General features: G+C 54.2%; 1 protein-coding gene across 3 annotated transcripts; it reads right to left on the bottom strand.

The window, feature by feature from the left end:
- Positions 1–909: 909 nt before the first annotated feature.
- On the bottom strand, positions 910–17,297 carry GMEB2 (glucocorticoid modulatory element binding protein 2). Of its 3 annotated transcripts, none has more exons than XM_071573129.1 (10): positions 17,132–17,297; positions 14,666–14,830; positions 9,693–9,790; positions 8,824–8,951; positions 7,327–7,430; positions 5,957–6,114; positions 4,212–4,283; positions 3,515–3,628; positions 2,873–2,995; positions 910–2,689 (listed from the first exon to the last, which is right to left on the bottom strand). In XM_071573129.1, exons 2-10 carry the CDS (start codon positions 14,794–14,796, stop codon positions 2,043–2,045), a joined length of 1,575 nt encoding a protein of 524 aa, XP_071429230.1. In that variant the 5' UTR covers positions 14,797–14,830; positions 17,132–17,297; the 3' UTR covers positions 910–2,042. The 3 variants fall into 3 exon arrangements, with proteins under 3 accessions (XP_071429230.1, XP_071429229.1, XP_071429231.1); XM_071573128.1 differs by having other exon boundaries at positions 3,515–3,652; XM_071573130.1 differs by lacking the exons at positions 14,666–14,830; positions 17,132–17,297 and having other exon boundaries at positions 3,515–3,652; positions 8,824–8,946; positions 9,693–9,759.
- Between the last annotated feature and the right edge of the window lie 1,714 nt (positions 17,298–19,011).

Raw genomic sequence — 19,011 nt, forward strand, 5'->3', positions numbered from 1 at the left:
GGAAGAGCTGCTGCCTCCTGCCTGCTCTGCTCTGGCACTTGCTGCCCACTGCCACATCCTCAGCACTCACACCAACACAGAGCTGCCACAAACTGCCCCACCTGATGCTCTCACGCCACCTCTCAGATACCCTTGGAGAGGAGCCAGGAGGTCCCTCCAGCCATCCCCTCTCCCACAGTCCCTGGATAACCTGGATAAGTTTGTCCAAAGCAGAGATGGCTGGAGTAGTTGGCCCACAGTTCTCCAGGGCTGGGCAAAGCCAGCACGGTTTTCCAGCCCCAGCACTGCTGGGGAAAGGAGTCCCTGAGGTGCAGAGGGACCTTCACTCACCGTCACAGGCATGGGAGCTGGGGGATTTGGGCTGGAAACACACCCCAGGTGTGGCTCAGCACTGCTGCTCATGCTGGAGATGCAAAAGGCAGCTCAGGGTGATCACAACCCTTTTTATTTCCTCGGTCTGACACGCTACTGCTGTCCCAAGTACACAGTTATGACTGCACTATCTTAACAGCAGGCAGCTGGGAGGCAAAAACCTCTGATAAGGCAGGACTCCTCCTCAGCTGCGGCCGGGCTCAGCCTCAGCTGAAGTGAAAAAAAAATCTAGTGCCTCAGAGGAATAGATCACTTTTCCTCCTGATTACGTGTCAGACTCCTCCAAAGACAGCTTGGGGACCAGTGGTTATCAGCACTGGGTGCAGCCAGTCCAGCCAGACTTTGGAGTCACATTTCAGGCTCCCTGCACACCCACAGCCAGAGAGAGACCAGTGGACACGTACATTTCTATTTAATAAAACGTGTTCCTGTGCTGCCTTAGCCCCCTTTGCAACCCCATCTGTGGCACCCAGATGCAGGAACACAATAAACCAGAAACACTCTTTCAAAAAAATATTTATTCATTAAAGTGACCTGTCGCTGCTGCTGTTGCCAGATTAAGTTTGGAGAAACCCCAACACTCCAAGCACCCGACTCCTTCCAGCCAGAGACAGCGTGAGCATCACTGTGCCCAGCGATGGGACCTGGTGAGCCACAGCGAGTAGGGTGGCTGAAGGAGTCCTGGGGGGTCAAACACCCCGTTTACAGCACAGCTGCTCAAACCTGGCAGGGAGGGAACGGCAGTGCCCGGCTCCCACAGGATGAGGTGCCCGGTGGGATGCTGGGGACAAGGACAGCAGGGTCCCCCTCGGGAGGAGGCGTTTGCTCCTCGGCTCAGCTCTGCACCTTCAGCAGTACGGCTCTGCCATGCAGAATGAGCTGCCCAACCAGGGCTTAAAAATCGCCGTTGGCTTAAAAAAATCCCAAAGAATGGATTTTTTTTTTCTTTTTGAGAAAACTAGAAAAGGACCCTAAATCCTCAGAAGTCACAGCTCTTCCCGGCGCTCTGGGTTTCTCTCTTCCCGCTCCTTTCCCCAGGAGACCTGGGCAACCGCCATGATCACTACCACTGTCACAACAGCTCCCACTTGTTTCTGCCACCCAAAAGAACCAGTGTCACACACAGAACCCAAGCTCCCAGGGCCTGCACCTGCACTGCCAGAGAGCCCTTCCTGGCGTCCATGATTGTACATATCCATGGAATTCCTGCTCTTGGCAGTCCCTCTCCATCCCTGCAGTCCCCAGGGACAGGGAGCAGCAAGCTCCCCTCATGCCAGACCCCTTGGCAGCTTCATTTGCTCTTTCTTTTGCTCCTGTCCACTCCTCTGATGGACACTGCTCTGGCTGTGCCTGCCAGTGAGGCAGTGTTGACAAGCCAGAGCAGGATAACTATTCCAAGAGAACAGGGGAGGAAAGCTTTATAAAAAAATAAGCTCTTTTTCCTTCTCTCCTCCAAACAGGGCAGAGCATTTTTGCCATTCCCTTCTCTGAGAATCCTTCCTCCCCCCTCTTCCTCTGACCTGAACCTCCTTGCTCCCAACACGAGCCACTCTGAGTCTTGTCAGCCCGTGCTCCTCGTGACACCACTCCTCGTCCCACAGTGCAGCCAGAGAAGAGGCAGTTCCCCCCAGAGTGGCACGGCCAGCGTCCCTCCAGGCAAGTCCCCCCTCTCACTTCTGCTCTGCCTCGTCGGCCACTGCGGTCACCTCGATGGCGGCGGCAGCGTGCTCGTCCCCGGTGGCCTCGGTGGCACCGGACGGGACAGTCACAACCGTGCTCCCACCAGGAGCTATTTGTGTCACATTCTGGATGGTTGTGCCGAGTCCTGGCAGCGTCAGGAGCTGGAAGGGGCTCACCACCTTCACCACTGTGCTGCCGTCCTGGACCGCGGCCGTGCTCAGCACCGTCAGGTTGGAAGCGTCCGGGTGGATCTCCACCGTGCCAGGGAAGGTGGAGCCGGCGGAGGCCAGCACTGTGTACCCCCCCAGCAGTGGGGAGGCTGGGGAGCTGGCAGCTGGGGGCTGGGATGGGCTCTTCCCCAGCACTGAGGGTGGGAGGGCCGAGACCACTTTGCCGAGAGGGAGATTGGCAATCTGAGAGACTGGCACGCCGGGGGTGACGGCGAGCTGTGCCGGCTGGGACAGGACTTGGGAGGTGATGGCAGCTGGTCCAGAGGTGGCCCTGGTCAGCCTGGGACGTTTCAGAGGTGTGGGGACGGAAACAGGAGTGAGGGTCATCAGGACGTTGTTGAGATGCTGTGATTTGTTCTTCAGCTCCTTCGCTCGCTTGCGGTGCTCATCACACTGCTGCTCCAGAGCTGGAGAGAGAAGAGGTTTGGCTCAAACTGGACCCTGCACAAGCTTCCCAGGGACTGAGAAGGCTGTCCCACCACGGCTGGTTTAACAAACACCAGCTTTAACATAAACCCCACTCTCTTAGCCCAAAAGATAAGGCACTGGCAGCGATGACCAGTGTCACCCCAGTGTGTCTGGGGCCATACCTGCCAAATCCCGTGTGTACTGCTCCCTCGAGCGATCCATCTGGCACTTGTGGCTGGCCAGGACCTTCTTGACCAGATCCAGCATACCAAAGTTCTGGACTACGTTGTTGAGTAAAACAGCATCTTAAAAACAAGACACAGATCTTTGAGGAAGCAAAATTCCCCATGCAAGCTACTTACGGCTTGGAAAAAACCACACAACAGCAAACACGTCCAGCTGAGACAGCCAAAATCTGAGGGAGGGTAATGCAAGAGGCTGGGGAAGAGGAGAAGGCAGAAGCCATGAGAAAGGGCAAGAGGACCCCAGTGTGTAAACAGTCCTCTCCTGCCTAGCCAGGGTGATAAGGAATCTGCTGGCACAGTAGCTGCTTGAAGTATCATTATTCAGATGGCCTAAATTCCACCTCAGTTCCCAAGCCAAGCATTTGTCCAGACCCAAAGCCAGCAGAGAGGAAGCCCCTGGCACAGGCAATTGGAGAACTGAGGTCATCTGAAGCATCCCTGAGTGCAGCCAAGAGCCTGCCCAGGAACCAGCCAAAAATGGGATTTTTTTTCTGATGAGCCATGTCCCTGTAGTGCCAACCAGATATCCCCCAGGAGAAAAAAATCCACAAGCCCCTCTCCCTGTGCCCAGGTCCTTACCACCAAGCTGCAGTGGGGGATCCTGTGCTCGCTGCTGCAAGCCCTTCATGGTCTCTACCAACTCCTGCTGGAACTCATGGATCACTTCTTCCAGAAGACCTGTGTCCTTCAGACCTTGCCAAAAAGCAAAGGTGTCATCTGGAGAAAGAGAAAGCAAGAACCTCAAAATCCTCTGCAGGGATTTAATGGTGAACCGCTGTGGGTTCCCTGTGGACACCCCTGCAGGGGGGCAGTCCTGCTGGGCTGGAGGTCAGGGGGCTGGGGCAAAGCCCACCAGAGTGTGGGCCCAAAGGAGGGGCAGCTGGAGAAGGACATGCTCTCCCAGCTCCTGTCCCACACAAACAGGACACTGATGCTACAGAAAAGCCCATTGTCCAGAGCATATCAAGGAAAAGAACAATTTTATGACTCTGATAGAAATTTTTTCCCCTCCTAGAGCCACATTTGGCCCTGGCTTTGACATCTTAGTGCTTGGAAACAACTTCACCCCCAGGTGATGCTGCAGCCAGCCTGCACACCGGTGGGAAACAATGCAGAGCTTTGCCCCATAAGCAGCGAAGGAATAATCACACTGGAGGGTCATGCAAGGCTGATCTGGCAAGAGGGTCCTTCCTGCTCCTCATCCCTGCTACTTTCCTCTTTCCCCACATCTCCTCCCCCTGGCTGGGCCGAGCCCAGCAGGATTCCCAAGCCATACCTCCGATGCTGGTGCTCCAATCACTGGCATCCTCACATGTTTCTATGGTTATTGTAGCTGGGGATCCGTTCACTGCAACCAATAGCAAAAAAGAGAAGAAAAAAAATTCCCAAGTCCTGATTTTTCCCTGTATTTTCACGTGCTGTTTCCAAGGGAAGCACTCCCTTGCTGCATGTGACTTCTCCTTTCTATTGCACAGGATCACTTTTGTTTGAATCCAACTCTCAACACTGAACAGAGGGAGACGCCCAATGGTTGCTGTGCCAGCTGTACTTTTTCTTCCACACTGGAGTGCAATCCCCCAGGGATTACTCCTGCAACCCTTGCAGCACAAGAACACATGCTCAAGAGCAGCATTTCCTTCCCATTTTCCTCTGCAAACACACCAGTGCTGCTCAGGGCAAAAGTCAAACAGATTTAGAGTCTGAGTTTTTTGGCAGTCCTTTTTACCCAGCCACTGTTTGCCTGAGGGGTTTCTAAAGCCTCTGAAGGGAAGAGCAGCCCCCCAGCTGTGCAGGGATGCAGGAGGGCTCCCTCCCTCCCTCCAGCTCTGCCAAATCTCAGCAGTTTTGTTACCATAGAGCCAAGGAACCGGCGTCATTCAAGCCGTGCGCAGGAGCGGGCTTGATGGGAATCTGGCCAGAGCCCCACGGAGCTGTGCAGAGTGTTTGGAATGCTCAGCTGCTGCCACTAAATCCAATCACTCTGCTCCTTTACTCCACAGCCTTTGGGGCTCTCGTTACTCCAGCACAGCCCAGTGGTATGGGAAGCGTCTCCCACTGGTGAGCTGATGCCCGTGTTTAACAGGAGGGTTTGGAGCAGCCTGTGCTGTGCATTGGCATCACCCTCCCACCACAACACCAGGATGTGGTGCCATGGGAACTCTGGAGAGTCAGCCAAGGGGCTTACCCTGTCTCAGAGGCACCACTAGGAGCTCAGGATGTGGGGTACTTTGGGGGCTGTTCTTAATGATCAGAAGCAAAAGTTGTTAAGAAATACAGTCCTTCAAAATTAAAAAGCGTTCCAATAAAATATATGCCTGTAATTACAGGTTAAATTCAGAGAATGGTTTGGGTTGGAAGGGACCTCAAAGCTCACCTTATTCCAGCTCCATGGGCAGGGACACCTTCCGCTAGCCCAGGTTGCTCCAAGCCTTGTCCAACCTGGCCTTGAATACTTCCAGGGATGCAGCAGCCACAGCTTCTCTGGGCAACCTGTGCTTGCTCACCACCCTCACAGGGCAGAATTTCTCCCCAACAACCCATCTAAATCTACCCTCTTTCAGCTTAGAGCCATTGATTTCATGGTTACAGCTACATAACCACATCATTTAAATCTCACTTTTATGATATACATTTACAAGTGCAGATGAAATAATAATCTGCTGGGTCTCCCAGTTCTCTTTAACCTTTCATCAAACCTAATCAATGAGCAAGCCTCTAAAACCTCTAAATTATTCTGGAAGAAGTCAGATTAGAGCTGTGAGGAGAAGGGACTCCTAACTGGACACCCTGTGCAATGGAAGAAGCTGAGCTGATCCCTATGGACACAGCCTGACCAGCAGTGAGGGCAGAAGGGAACTTCACTGAGCAACAACTAGACATAATTGCTCTGCTTCAGCTGCCTGGTTTTGGGAAAGGCAGAAGGGCAGCTCCAGCCATAAGGGACCTTGGTGACAGAGTACAGTTGGTGTGCTTTGCTGCTTCCAAGCCCCTGCTCAGGGTGTGGGGAATGGCTGGACGTACCATCGGCAGAGGCAGGAGTCAGAGGGATGTACTCGGTCGATGTCTGGCTGGTCAGGGACACCCTGGCTCCAGTCAGGTCAATTTTGGTGCTCCGGCAGGTGTTGGAACAGACCTTGGTGTGCTGGTAGAAATCCAGCTCTCCTGAGTCCATGATCTTCCTGAAAGACAGGAAGCAAGCACAGGGACAGGCACATCAGCAAGAGCTCTGAGATGCAGCTTCTGGCAGCTTTCACACCAAACTTCTCAGAGGCAACAGGAGCCCTTGCTGGAACTGATGAACTTGTTTGTCGTGGGAAGAAGGGGAAGGGACAGTCCCTATCTGGTGCAACAGCACATCCCCTCAGAAGCTGCAGCTTCCAGCCAAAGGGGCAGCTCAAGTCTCAGTTCATAGTGAAACTGCAGAGAGCCTCTTCCTTCCCTCCCTTTCTGACTCTATACCTCAAAAAGAGACTGGGCATAACCCTACTTATAAACTAAAATCAGGTCTCATCTCAAGCAAAGGGAGTGGCAACATTGGCACACAGGATCTTCCCAGTCTAAGCACGTTGTCTCCAAAGCATTCCCAGGCCTTGCTGGCCAACAAACCCCTGAGCTTCCCAAGATTTGCTCCCATGGACTGCTGGGCTTGCCTTCACACATTCCTCTTGAAGTTTTTCCCCCCTCAAAGCGCTGCCTTGTCAAAGCCTAAGCCTATTATGCAAAATCTACGTGGAGCAAAAGCTGCTTAAGAGGAATATGAGGAATACAGGAGATGCCTGCATTGAAGCAGAAGAATGCAGGGAGAGGCAATGTCACCCTGTGAAAAGAGCACAAAGCCACTGATGATTCCTGGAGAAAGAGGAGATGCTTTTTTATCCTGCCCAAAGGCAGAGACAGACTTTAATTAAATCACAGGCTGGTGTTCAGGAAGACTATAGAAGAATCGAATTACGGTAGTTAAGACTAGACAAGATAAATGGTTGCATAAAGAACCTTTTTTTTTTTGCCAAGGGATATCAAGCAGATGTGCTGCAACCAGAGCATTAGTGATAACCAGACAAATTCCATTTGGTGGGTCACACTGGGAACCCACAGACAGCAGAGCCTGACCACCAGGGGCCATTAAAATTTCCAATGTCCTTACACCAGCTGGGATCTCAGTGTGGTTCAAGCCCTAAAAAGACCAGAGAAATATTTCTTACCCCAAATTATTCCTTAGGCACAAGGACAGAGCAAAGTCATTGGGCTGACCACATCTGGGGCAAACATTAAAACAGATGTTTAGTGGCTCATTTGCTCCCTCAGCAGGAAAACGACTGCCAAAGGCTCTGTTCTACCCCACCACTATCTCCCAGAAAGAAGAGTCCACAGATACAAAGGAAGAGACTCACCGGAGCATGATCCCGTTCATCCGGATCGCCCGCTTCCAATCCTTCAGGGTGGACTTGCCTGCCAGGTGGACAAACTCCTTGGGGCTAATTAGGTGATCATCAAACTGCAGAAGGCAGAGGTGCAACATCAGTGCCACGAGCCATAAGCCCAGGGCATTTCCCAGTGCCCAGCAGTGGGTGCAGCTGCACCGCAGCCTCCACGTGCAGTTCAACACACACCACCAAAGAGGTGGCTGACACTTCCCCACTCAGAGAACCCTGATTGAGTCAAAAAGATTAAGGCCAAACATTCCTGTCACGGATGGTTAGTTAACAGCTGCCCAAAGCCAAGGGCTTGGGGGTGTGTGTGAGTTTGGAAGGGCCAAGCCCAGGCAGGACAGCTGGGAAAAAACACCCATAGCCTGTGCAAAGTATCATTAACAGCAGGGAGCTGCTCACACTCCTACTAACAGTGGACTCAGCAAAAGCTGGATCAGTAACATCTTTGGCCAGAGACACATCATGCCCCACAGGAGAGAGGAAAGAAGCCCATTTGGTCTTTGACTTCCTGCTCCTGAGCCCAACTGTTGGTATCAGTGGAACCTTTCGCAGCACACACCCATTTCTATGGAAAACCAGCTCCAGGGAGCTGGCACACACCGTGCCAACTCTTTCCCTTTCTTTTACTGCCCTACACACCCAGCCACGCCTGAACACACGTGCTGACCTAACAGCAACCTGCAGAATCAGAGAATTATTGAATCATTAAGGTTGGAAAAGCCCTTCAAGTTCCTCAAGTCCAGCTGTCAGACAGGCAGCTCTCTAAAAAGCTGCCTTACAGCCTGTCTCAAAGGATTTCCCAAATCCAGGCCTCCCCTTTTCCATGCCCATGTTGACCAATGCCACTATTAGTGCATGAGAAACTGCTCCTCTGAACAAGAACATGGGCTTCAGTGCAGAGGATGAATTTTAGGTGACAGCAGCATTACCTGCAGCAGTACCTGTCCTCTGCCTTGGAGATGGAGAAGACCATCACTCCTAGGAAGGAAAAGGACCATCCTTTGGGAGCCCTCTTGCAGCAGAGCCCAGTGAGACTCTCCCTCAGCAGAGTATTGTTTAGGCTGTGTAAAAATGCCAGCAATGGCTCGCTCATGGTATGTTCCTGAATTCATGCAAATGTTAACCATGAGCTACCCAGGATGCTGTAGGAGCTCTTCAACAGGTCCCCACTTCTCAAACTATCAACTTTCTAACTGAGCAGATACTGGATGTGCCCAAATTTCTCAAACTCTCCAACACAGCATTTAGCTGAGGCAATATCTCTCTGGCCAGTGCTGCTCAACTTGGCCAAGAAAAACACCAGGCACCGCAGTAGCAGGAAAATTTCCTCCTTTCCCACCATGGCATGATTCTGATGCAAAGCAGCTACCAAAGCTCATCACAACCAGGACAGGCCAGGAGAGCCCACGACACAGGCATGGGAAGGCATGAGCCCAGTGTTGAGCTCTCTGGTCTCACCTGCACACACTTCACATTGATCCCAGGGCACACAAACTTCCTCCAGATGAGGTTGGCTTTGCTGTCCCCGCAGGTGATGGGGTAGACAATCTCTGCCTCCAAACTGTCCTCATCTTCAGCCATCTTCACTTCTCACAGGGATCAGAGGAAGGGACAGATCAAAAAGAAACATGAGCCACAGCCCCTCATTCACCTCCCCAGGGCACATATGCAGTGAGAAGCAGTTTTGAAACTCAAGAATGAAAAAGGGTGGATGTTGCATGATGGAGTGTATTGGGGTTTGTGGACAAACACTCGCTTTGCTGCTAAAGCATCCAACCACCCAAATTTCTTAGGTAAAACAGCCCAGGAACATTTAAGCCAACCTGGCTGCAGCTGAGCACATGGAACCTGAGAATTCAGTGGCCTCATGCTTGATAAAAAAGAAGGGAATGATGTTATTCAGGTGGAGACACCCCTGGCTTTAGAGTTTGAACTCAACTCCAGCCCAGCCAGCCACAGTCTTTGCCCCTTATATTTACTTTTATTTGTAACCAAAGCCAGTGAGTTTGCTGCAAAACTGCCATCCCTGTGGCAAGGTGGAAGGGCAGAAGCCAGGGATGGCTGGGCATGGAGACTCATCCCGGACCAGGAGAGGGCAGCAGCAGCCCAGCCAGGCACTGCCAGCTCCCTCCTGGCCACCCAACCCTGCTGCCTGCTGGGCTCCCTTGTATCCCCGGGGAGAGTATCCCCAAGTCCAAGAGGAGAACATCACCTCTGCACAACAGTGCCCAGACTTGCTCAGCCAGCACCAGAGCAGGGTTGTGCCCCATTTGGAGTGGTGGAGCTGGCACAGCACAACCAAGGGGCTATGGAAGGAGCTGACCTACCTAGAACCGCTTCCTTCAGGTGTGTGGAGGCCGTGAAAGCGGCAGCAGCCGCAGCAGCTGCATTTTCAGTCTCCAGAGTGTCTTCATTTATGTCACCACTGGAAAGAGAGTCAGAGACATTCTTAAACCATGTGGCCGTGCCACCCCCACACCCGATCCCCGTGGAGATCCTGCCTCAGAAGTCCCTTGGACCACATTTCCCCACAAGAGCTAAAAGTCAGCTCTGGGTTTGGGAGGCTCAGCTCCATTTTTCCATGTGGAGATGAAGAGCTCCACAGCAGGCAGGCCCCTGTCAGCAGCTTGGCTGGCTCTGCCTTGCCTCCCTTTTAATCTCAGCCCCACGGAGCTGCCTCCAGCCCAGACCATGCTGGAGAGCTGGCGTGGAGGGATGCTGTCAGCACAGCCCCTTGCTCAGAAGTCAATGCCAGCTTCTGGCAGCTTTGCTTGAGATTTCCCCAGGAAAAACATGTGTGAAACATGCTGCTGCTGTCTGGGCAAAGGACTGGTTGAATCCCCTGGTATGCAGGATGCTTGTGGGAGCAGAACCTCAAGGAGCCACAGAGATGCTATAAAGCAGTTTGACAAAACCCAGAGCAGATCTGTGAGCAGAAATGACATTAACATGAGCTATAGACCCTCAGAATCCAATCTCTGAGCATCTTACAACTCAATATACCTGATATTCACTCATAGCTGGCTATCCAACTGCTTCCATTCTCACCACAGCGGAGATCTCCACCTTCTCTTGGTGCCTTGCACATGGAGTCACACAGTGGGTGCTGCAGAGCACCCACACCCTCACTGTTCTCTTATCCCAGCTCTCACTGTGTCACACAGAGCCTCAGGCCTTTTGAACAAGCTTTGGTGCACACTCTGAGGGAACAGGCATTTAGGGCTGTGACCTGGGACATGCTCCTCACTCCCTCAACTGGTATCATCCCCCATTTGGTCCCCTTACGGATCCGACCTGTGAGTCACAGCCAGCACTCAGCAGGGACACTCCTAATGGGTTTTCATAGAATAACAAAATGGTTTGGGTTGGAAGAGACCTTGAAGACCATCTGATTCCAAATCCCCTGCCAGGGGCAGGGACATCTTCCACTCCACCAGGTGGCTCCAAGCCTCATTTGACTTGTGCTTCAACACTTCCAGGGATGGGGCATCCACAGCTTCTTGGGCAACCTGTGCCAGTGCCCCACCATCCTCACAGGGCAGAATTTCTTCCTCAATTCCCTTCTAAATCTACCCTGCTTTTAAGATGTATGTTTGGTAGTGTTATTGAAGATGAGGACTTGCTACATCAAACTTGTCCTGCAGGGGCAGGAGGGGTAAACACAATTAGCTCTTCACATACTTCAGCCATACAAACTTTTTAGGAAGACTGTACAGAGAAAACAAACCTGAAATCTACCCCAGTTTGGTACCATGGGTGAATAAAAAGACGGTCCCAGTGACTCACTGGCAAGTGCATTTACCGCCTGTGGTGCCACACCACGGGGACAAGGAAATTCAAGAGCAACTGGTTTTTCCATCCTGGCTCCTAACACAGCTCCAGGGTGGAATTGCAGCTTCAAAGCATCCCTCCCCTCAGCAGCTGCAGGGCAGGTACCTGTGGGGAGCAGCACAGAGATAAGGAAGGTGTGGGCGGCAGCTCAGCCTCACCAGGTGAGTAACTTAGAGATGCTGCTCCAGAGAGGAGAGAGCTGGGGGCAGATCCAGCTGTGACAGAACAGGGATGGACCTCACGCTGCCTCTGCAGCTCCCAGCAACCAACAGCCCAGAGCCCTGCGAGGGGAAGGGGATGGGTAACACAAAAGGACTCAAAATGGTAAATTTTGAGTTAAGGCATCTGAGCACAGAGGAGTAGTACAAAAGGGGCAGTCTGAAAGAAGAATAGAAGAACTGTCATCTGGTTTTTTCCCCATCAGTTTGCTGCTGGGTTCTTGCACATCTCCAGGTACATTTGGAGAAAAGCCAGCAGTGCCACTTCAGCAGGGTGCCAGAGGGAGCCACCACCGCCCAGCAGCCCACAGCCCTGACCAGCCTCCACCTGCCACTAGACCAAGAACCTCCACCAACTTACCTGGAAGAAACCTCCCAGCAGAAAGCCAGCACCTGAAACAGCTTCCTCCAGGACTACATCACATTTGCACTGCTCCGAAAAATGACCAAAAGGCACAACTGGAGGGGGAGGAACAACCCAGCCCACGCCTTAAACCTCCAGAGGAAAACAAACAAACCAACTCCAAGCTTGTATGAAAAATTCAAGCAACTAATGTCTGTGTCTACCATGGAGATACAACTGGGGAGGAGAGAAAACCACAAAAAAGGCGATGTCTCCACAATGCTTCTCCCATCCCATTCCAGAAGAACAGACTGAGGCAGATGCAGGAAAAAAACACAAAGACCTTCCAAGCCCCAGCAGTGCAGCCCCCCGAGCTGGTCTTGCCTTTGCTGGTTGCCATGACAAAGCCCAGGGAGGATGGTTCTCGCCTTCCTCCCCAAGAGGATCCACAAACCAGATGGGAGGCAGAGAAGAAAGCACGTGTGGATAACAAACCAGGCTGGCATCTCCACTCTCCTCTCTTCTGCCTCCTCTGGAAACTGAGAGGGAAAAGTCCCCCCCAGAACACTGAGCTGGGGATGCTGATCAGAAACACAAGCACCTTGTCAGAGCACCAAGCACTGATCCCTTCTAATTGCAGACCAAAGAGAAAAGCTTCTTGCTCATTATTATTTTTCCATTTCCCTTTGCCTTTTCCTTAAAAACACATGAACTAATTAAGCTCTTAACAATTGGTTTTATAGGGGTTTTTTTAATAGCAAACCCATACCCAAAGGAGCACTAGAAAAAGGCACCAGCCCCAAGCTGAGTTTGGTTTAAGTGCCATACAAGGCAAGTTGAAAACTCCCCATGTGGGTGGTGATGGAGCCACCACCGAGGGATCTCAGTCCATGCCTGAAGTCACTCTCCTGATCCCAACTGGTGCTACAGAGGGAAAACTGAGAGAAAGAGAGAGGGAGCCAGCAGTGCTGTGGGAGCAGAGCCCTGTGAAGGTGACCATGCAAGGCCACGGAGAGACTGTGGGTGGCTTGTGCTGCCACCCTCCACCAGCCCCACTGCCCTGAGCAGCAAGGGGAGTTGGGCAGGTTTTGCTCCATGACCCCAAAATCCACATCCTTTCCATGGACCCACTACCACACCCAAGCATGGGGGAGCCAGAAGCCTCCTCAGCAGCCCTTCTCCAGAGAGCTGCATGGAAAACCCTCAGGGAATCTCTTCATACCTGCCAAGGTATCTCTGCTCGTGGCTGTGACTAAATGCAAATGTTCCTCTCTGCTGTGTGGAGCTGTCCTGCTCCTGACCATCCAGGGGATACTGAGAGGGTGAGAACAGGTTTCCAAACTCAGACAGGAGGGGAACTAAGAGCAAAAGGAAACCAAACTCACTGAGCCAACCTCTGCCATGATGTGTGTTCCCAGACACCACCACAATGCTGCACGTGATTCTGCTGAGCCTCATAGCCATTGTACAACCAGAAAACCTCCTGCATCCAAGAGCAGACATATCCCAAAGTTCCCATCTGGCTGCTTCTCCACCGAGGGAGCCAAGGAAGTCACCATGGGACAGAAAGCAAGAGGAGTGGAACCCTTCCCACCATCACCCTCTCTTCTGGGAACAGAAAAGGCCCTTGGAAGCACTCACAGACTCAGGATATGGAGGAGGAGCTGGGCAGATCCTGCCCATCCCAGTATTGACAGCTCTCTTGTCTCTGCCTGTCCCTGCCCATTCTCTACCAGAAATTCATCTGTTAATGGGTTTTATCCCATTGGATCGGAGCAGCACAAAGGGAATGCACTGTAACATAAACACTGTCCCTTTCTGCCCTGCCCAAAGCCCCAGGGCACTGACACAAAGAACGAGTTTGAGAAAAGGACACAAACATCTTCTTGTGGAGAGCAATAAACAGCCACTCATCACCTACTTATTTCAAGTTCAGGGACTTCCGGATCAGATAAACCTGCCTGGATCCAGCTCCACGTGTGAACTTGGATTTTCTACCCACCGAAAGAGCAAAACCCAAAACACAAAGTACCATCCCATGAAAAACGTAAAGAAATAAAGCAAAGAGCCCGTTGCTACGAGGGCCCTCAAGGCACCAGCCAGGCTCCTTGGCTGTGGCCAAGCTGCCACTGAAGAGACCAGATCGGAACAAACAGCAGCCCTGAATCTGAAATTCCAACAAAAAAGGCAGAAATTGGGCAAAGCAGCAGCACTTGAGCAATCAGACATGTTCACTCAGGGGTTTTTTTGAGCAGTGCCTCTCCATTCAGCACTGCATAGTTTCAAGGCCACCTTTCTCCCCCCTGTTGCTGGCAGTGGAGGTTCCTGCAGAACTTGGCTGAAAACCAGCCCCAAACTCCCCACCTTCAGGGAAGGGGAGCCCAGCTGCACCCCCCTCACTGTGCTGCAGCCAGACTCATCTCTGGGAGGTACACAGCTCAGTGAAGTAATCATGAAATAAACAGCAGGAAAACATTGATTTAGCTACTGGTGTCCTGTTCCAACCAGATTTGTGTCCATTCCAACATCCACATCCACTCAGAAAAGGATATTTTGGGTTGGGGTTTTGGTTTTTGGCTACATCTATATATAAATAAATATATAAATAAGTTGTACTGCATTTTACTCTGGGTAGCACCAGCTCAAAGCCACCAGTGGTAACTCAGCTTTAACAGACAAAGAGTGGAGCCTGCTCTGCAAGCTCAGAGCTGCACAGCCCTGGGGATGAGTCCAGGGGTGTCAGCAAGACCCTAACAAGGCACTGGAGACTCCCCAGGCACCGCTGAGGTGCCACAGCGAGCCACGATCCAGGAGGGAGCAGAGGGGATTAATTCCCAGCCCAGCCAGCTACAACCACGGCTGGGAGGGCTTCCAGCACATCCCCTGAGCACACAACCCTGTCTCTTACCCATGCTGGGACAGATTGGTGGTGACCAGCACGGTCTTCACCTCCTCCATGCCGCTGCTGTCCACGGCGCCGTCGGGCGTTGTCACCACCACCACCTCCTCCATGTGGACACTGACGTCCGGTGTCGCCATCACAGGAGCGGGACAGCCCTTGGGCACCAGATCCCTGCAGAGAAACAAGGAGAAGCCCCATGTCCAAAGGTCTCCCTGATGGACTTGGTGGTGGAAGGAACATGGGTGGGGCAGGAGCAAAGGGAGAGGGGGCTACAGGGACCTCATGCTCCCCTAAAGAGCAGGGGATGAGCAAATCCCCAAGTGCTCCATCCCAGCAGGGATGAGGGGAGGTTCAACCCAACATGCTCTGCAGATTGGGTGAGTGTGATGGGCATGGATGGGACTGTGGGGCAGCAGATGAAGGGCAGAGGATGAGAAAGGTCAAAAAAAATGGTCCTGGCATCCACTGAAAACTCAGTGAAGACACTCAGTTTGAAGGTGGTTTCCAACTGTCTCAGAAGGATGTCGTGCTGTCAGGGGAGCTCATCACTGTCTCCTCCATGGCAAAAACAGGGACTCTTCCCTCCTTCAAAGTCACACACATAAAATCAAATTAAAAAAGCATGTCAAGCCTTCAGAAACAAAGTGACATCTGGAAACTATTTAAAAGTGTGCATTTCTAATAAATCAGCAATAGACCTAAGACAGCACTCCCTCTCCAGATCTTTAGGAACCCCTTTAAGCACTGGAAGGTGCTCCCAAGATCTCCTCAAAGCCTTCTCTTTTCCAGGCTGAACATCAGGGCTCTCCCAGCCTGTGTCCAGAGCAGAGATGCTCCAGCACTCAGAGCATGTTCACGGCCTCCTGTTGACTCACTCTCAATCCTTCTGATGTTGAGGGCCCCAGAGCTGGTTCCAGCACTGCAGGAGGGGTCTGACCAGAGTAGAGCAGAGAGAGAGAATCCCCTCCCATGTCCTGCTGCCCACAGTGCTGCGAATCAGCCCATGCCCAGGTATTGAGAAGTCAGTGCCAACAAAGCATCTCCTGTAGTACTGGTGCAGCCCACACAGACAGGTAAGGGTTCCCCTTGTCCAGGTCTGGCTGGTCAAGCTCAGACCCCCTGAAATCCTTCAAGCAGCGTTACAGAGCAGGGCAGAGATGCCACTCAGCTCCCACCACTTCCCCAGGACACGGCTGGAGCAGGGCCCTGACCCAACACGTCTGATGGAACTTTGCAACCAGATTCATGCCCTGCAGAAGCACCTGCCTGATCCACAGGAACCCCACAAGGAGCCCATGGATTTATCCAAGGTGGACTGGCCCCTCCATGCCAGCCCAGCAGCACTTGAGTTTTCACAGCAGTGCAGATGCTCACCTGCATTCAGTTCAGCTCCTTCCATTTTTATTGTCACTCTATCCCTGCCCTTGTCCTTCATTTGGGGACAAACCCCCCCTGCAGCATTAGCATCACCCACAATGGCCTCTGCATCAGCACCCGGTTCCAGGATGCTCCAGACATCCTGCCCAGCATCATGGGATTGAACTCCACATGTGCCTCTCAAATGCCTTCAGGGAGGAACCAGTGTGGAATGGGGAAAAACTGGCCTGAAAACACAAGTCATCTAAAAAGTGACTAAAACCCCATCAGCAGCAGGGAGCAATGGGGTGGTGGAGGGGCGCAAGGGGTGTCGAGGAGCATCCCAGCTCTGACAAGGGTCAGGGTGCCCACAAACACCCCTCCTGGTGCACCTCACAGGGTGATGAGAGTGGGACAAGGGCTGCGGGAAAGATCTGGGGTGAGGTGGGGGAAAAAATATAAAAGGGGAGGAAAAAAAAGCATCGCACAACTGGCGAGGGCAGGGAAGGATTTCTGGGGTGCAGCACCAGGAGGGCAGAGAGGGGGGGAGGCTGGAATGGGGGGGCACAGTGGGGACAGCAGTGAAGGGGGTGCACAGAGGGAGGGACAAAGGTGTGGGTGCAGGGAGGGCACTTGGGGGTGCACAGAGAGGGATGTGCATGAGAGCAGAGACCGGGGGGGGCACAGGGAAGGGGCTCCAGGGGGTACAGGGAGGGCAGCACGGGGAACACGGAAGGGGCTGCCGGGGGGGCTGCGGCTGCAGAGCGCGGCGGTGCATGCGGGGGACACCGTTCCGAGCGGGCTGCCGGGGGTGCTCGGGGGTCCCGCCGAGCCGGGGGTGCCCCGTGTGTCCCCCCAGCCCCCGGTGCGCGCTCCCGGCGGGGTGGGGGGGGCACATTGCAGGGCGGGGGGGGGCGTGGGCGCGCTCCCGCTGGCAGGAAGGAGGAGGAGGAGGAGGAGGGAGCGGGAGGAGGAGGAGGAGGCGGAGGCGGCGGGGGGGCGCGGGGCCGGCCGGGCGCTGCCGCCGCCGCCGTAACGTCCTGACGCTCCGCAGGGACCCGGGCGGCGCGTGCGGCGGAGGCCCCGCGGCGGGCGGAGGCCGCGCCGGGCGCTTACCTGGGGCCGGGGTGCCGCCGGCCCCGCTCGGGCTCGGGGTCCGGGCGCTCCGGTGGGCGCGGGCAGGGCGGCGGCGGGGCCGGGGCGAGCGGGGTCCGCCGCGCGGCTCTGGGGCCCCGCGCAGGCGCACGGCCCGCACCGGGCTGCCGAGACTTATTTGGCGCGGGCGCCGCGGCCCGCGAAATAGGGACCGGGCGGGCTCCGGTGCGCCTGCGCGGCCGCCCCGGCGAAGGGAGGGAGGGGAGGACGGAAGGAGAGGGAGGGGGCGCGGCGCGAGCGGCACGTGGGGCCTGAGGGGACCCCCGTGTGTGTCCTCTGTGTGTCCCTTGTGCACCCCCGTGTGTCCCCTGTATGTCCCTTGTGTACCCCCGTGTGTCCCCTGTGCACTCCCGTGTGTCCTCTGGGCCCCGTATGTCCCCTGTGTGTCCCCTGTGCACCCCCGTATGTCCCCTGTGTGTCCCCTGTGCACCCCCGTGTGTCCCCTGCGTGTCCTCTGTGCCCCTGGTGCCCCCATGTGTCATCCCCGTGTGTCTTTCCTGTGCCCGGTGTATCCCCTGTGTGTCCCGTGTCCCCCCGTGTGTCCCCCCCCGTGTTTCCCCCCTTTTTGTCCCCCCTGTGCCCTTCTCCCCCCCCGTGTCTCCTGTCTGCCCCACCCCATACCCTGCATACCCTTTTCACAGGGTCCTGCATGCCCTTCCCTCCCCTCTCTGCCATGTCCCCTGGTTGTCCTTTCCCAGGTCCTGTGTGTCCCCACACTGTACCTTCTCTGTACCCACCTTGTCCCCTTCATGTCCCCCTCCAGGGTCCTGTGTGCCCCCCATGTCCCCCTCCAGGATCCTGTGTGCCCCCCATGTACCCTTCATGTTCCCCTTCAGGGTCCTCTGTGCCCCCCATGTCCCCTTCATGTCCCCCTCCAGTGTCCTACATGCCCCCTGCGTTCCCCCCAGGCCCTGCATGCCCTCCATATCTCCTGCATGTCCCCATCAGGGTGTGTGTGGCCCCTGAGTGTCCCCCCCCATGCCTCATGTGTGCCCCCCAAGCCTCACGTGTGTGTCCCTCCTGCCTCCCGTGTGTCACCCCCAGCCCCGTGTCCCTCCCCTGGCTCCCCAGATGCATTCCAGGGGTTGTGCCTGCCTTCAGCTGCTTTGTGGCTGGTTTCATGCAGCTCAGGGACACCCTGCACAGGTTTGCTCTGTCAGGGCAGAGGCCTCCACCCACCTGAGGTGTGTGGGAGCTCTTTGATGGTGTCCTGTGCAAAGGCCATTCACAGAAACACACAAGGGTTTGGGTTGGAAGGGACCTTGAAGATCATCTCGTTCCACCCCACTGCCATGGGCAGGGACACCTTCCCTTAGCCCAAGTTTCTCACCAGTTTGTCCAAGCAAATGCCATTAAAGTGATATTTCACAAGAAATTATATTTCTTCTCCAAGAGAACCAGCAATAACCACCAAGGTTAAATTACACACTGGAAGCAGTGACTCCTTTTTCCATGGAAGCCTGTCTGTATCTCTGTGGGTGCTGCTGGTGGTGCCTCCTCTGGCACCAACATCCTCAGGATCCCACTGGGGCTGTACAGGGCAGATATAAGGTCCCTTTTCCCATTATAACCAGCTCCTGGCAGAGCAGAAGCCCTAGAAAGATGGTAAGAAGGCAGCAAACCCCAAGCTATGCTGCCTACTGTAGTTTTCCCAGCAGTCAATGGCCTCTTAAAGAGCAAAGCGTGGCTTTGGTGTCAAACCCCAGGACACAGGAGGGTCCCTGGGTTCCTCTTAGTACCCAGGGCAGGATGATTTCACCTCCTGGCACGTTATCTGCTCCCTGCTCTGCCTCTTTATCAGTGGGCAGACTCACCCCAGCCATGGTGCCAGTGAAGCTGCT

This window comes from Pithys albifrons, chromosome 18 (assembly GCF_047495875.1).
Source record: "Pithys albifrons albifrons isolate INPA30051 chromosome 18, PitAlb_v1, whole genome shotgun sequence".
Classification (NCBI taxonomy): Eukaryota; Metazoa; Chordata; class Aves; order Passeriformes; family Thamnophilidae; genus Pithys; species Pithys albifrons.

What these genes read in the sequence shown, in the direction of transcription:
- GMEB2 (XM_071573128.1), bottom strand. Translation starts at nt 14,796, where the DNA reads ATGGCGACACCGGACGTCAGTGTCCACATGGAGGAGGTGGTGGTGGTG. An exon ending in CCTGAAGGAAGCGGTTCTAG is followed by an intron (nt 8,952 to 9,692) that starts GTAGGTCAGCTC and finishes CCCTGTGAGAAG; the next exon opens with TGAAGATGGCTGAAGATGAG. An exon ending in TCAATGTGAAGTGTGTGCAG is followed by an intron (nt 7,431 to 8,823) that starts GTGAGACCAGAG and finishes TGCCTTCTGCAG; the next exon opens with TTTGATGATCACCTAATTAG.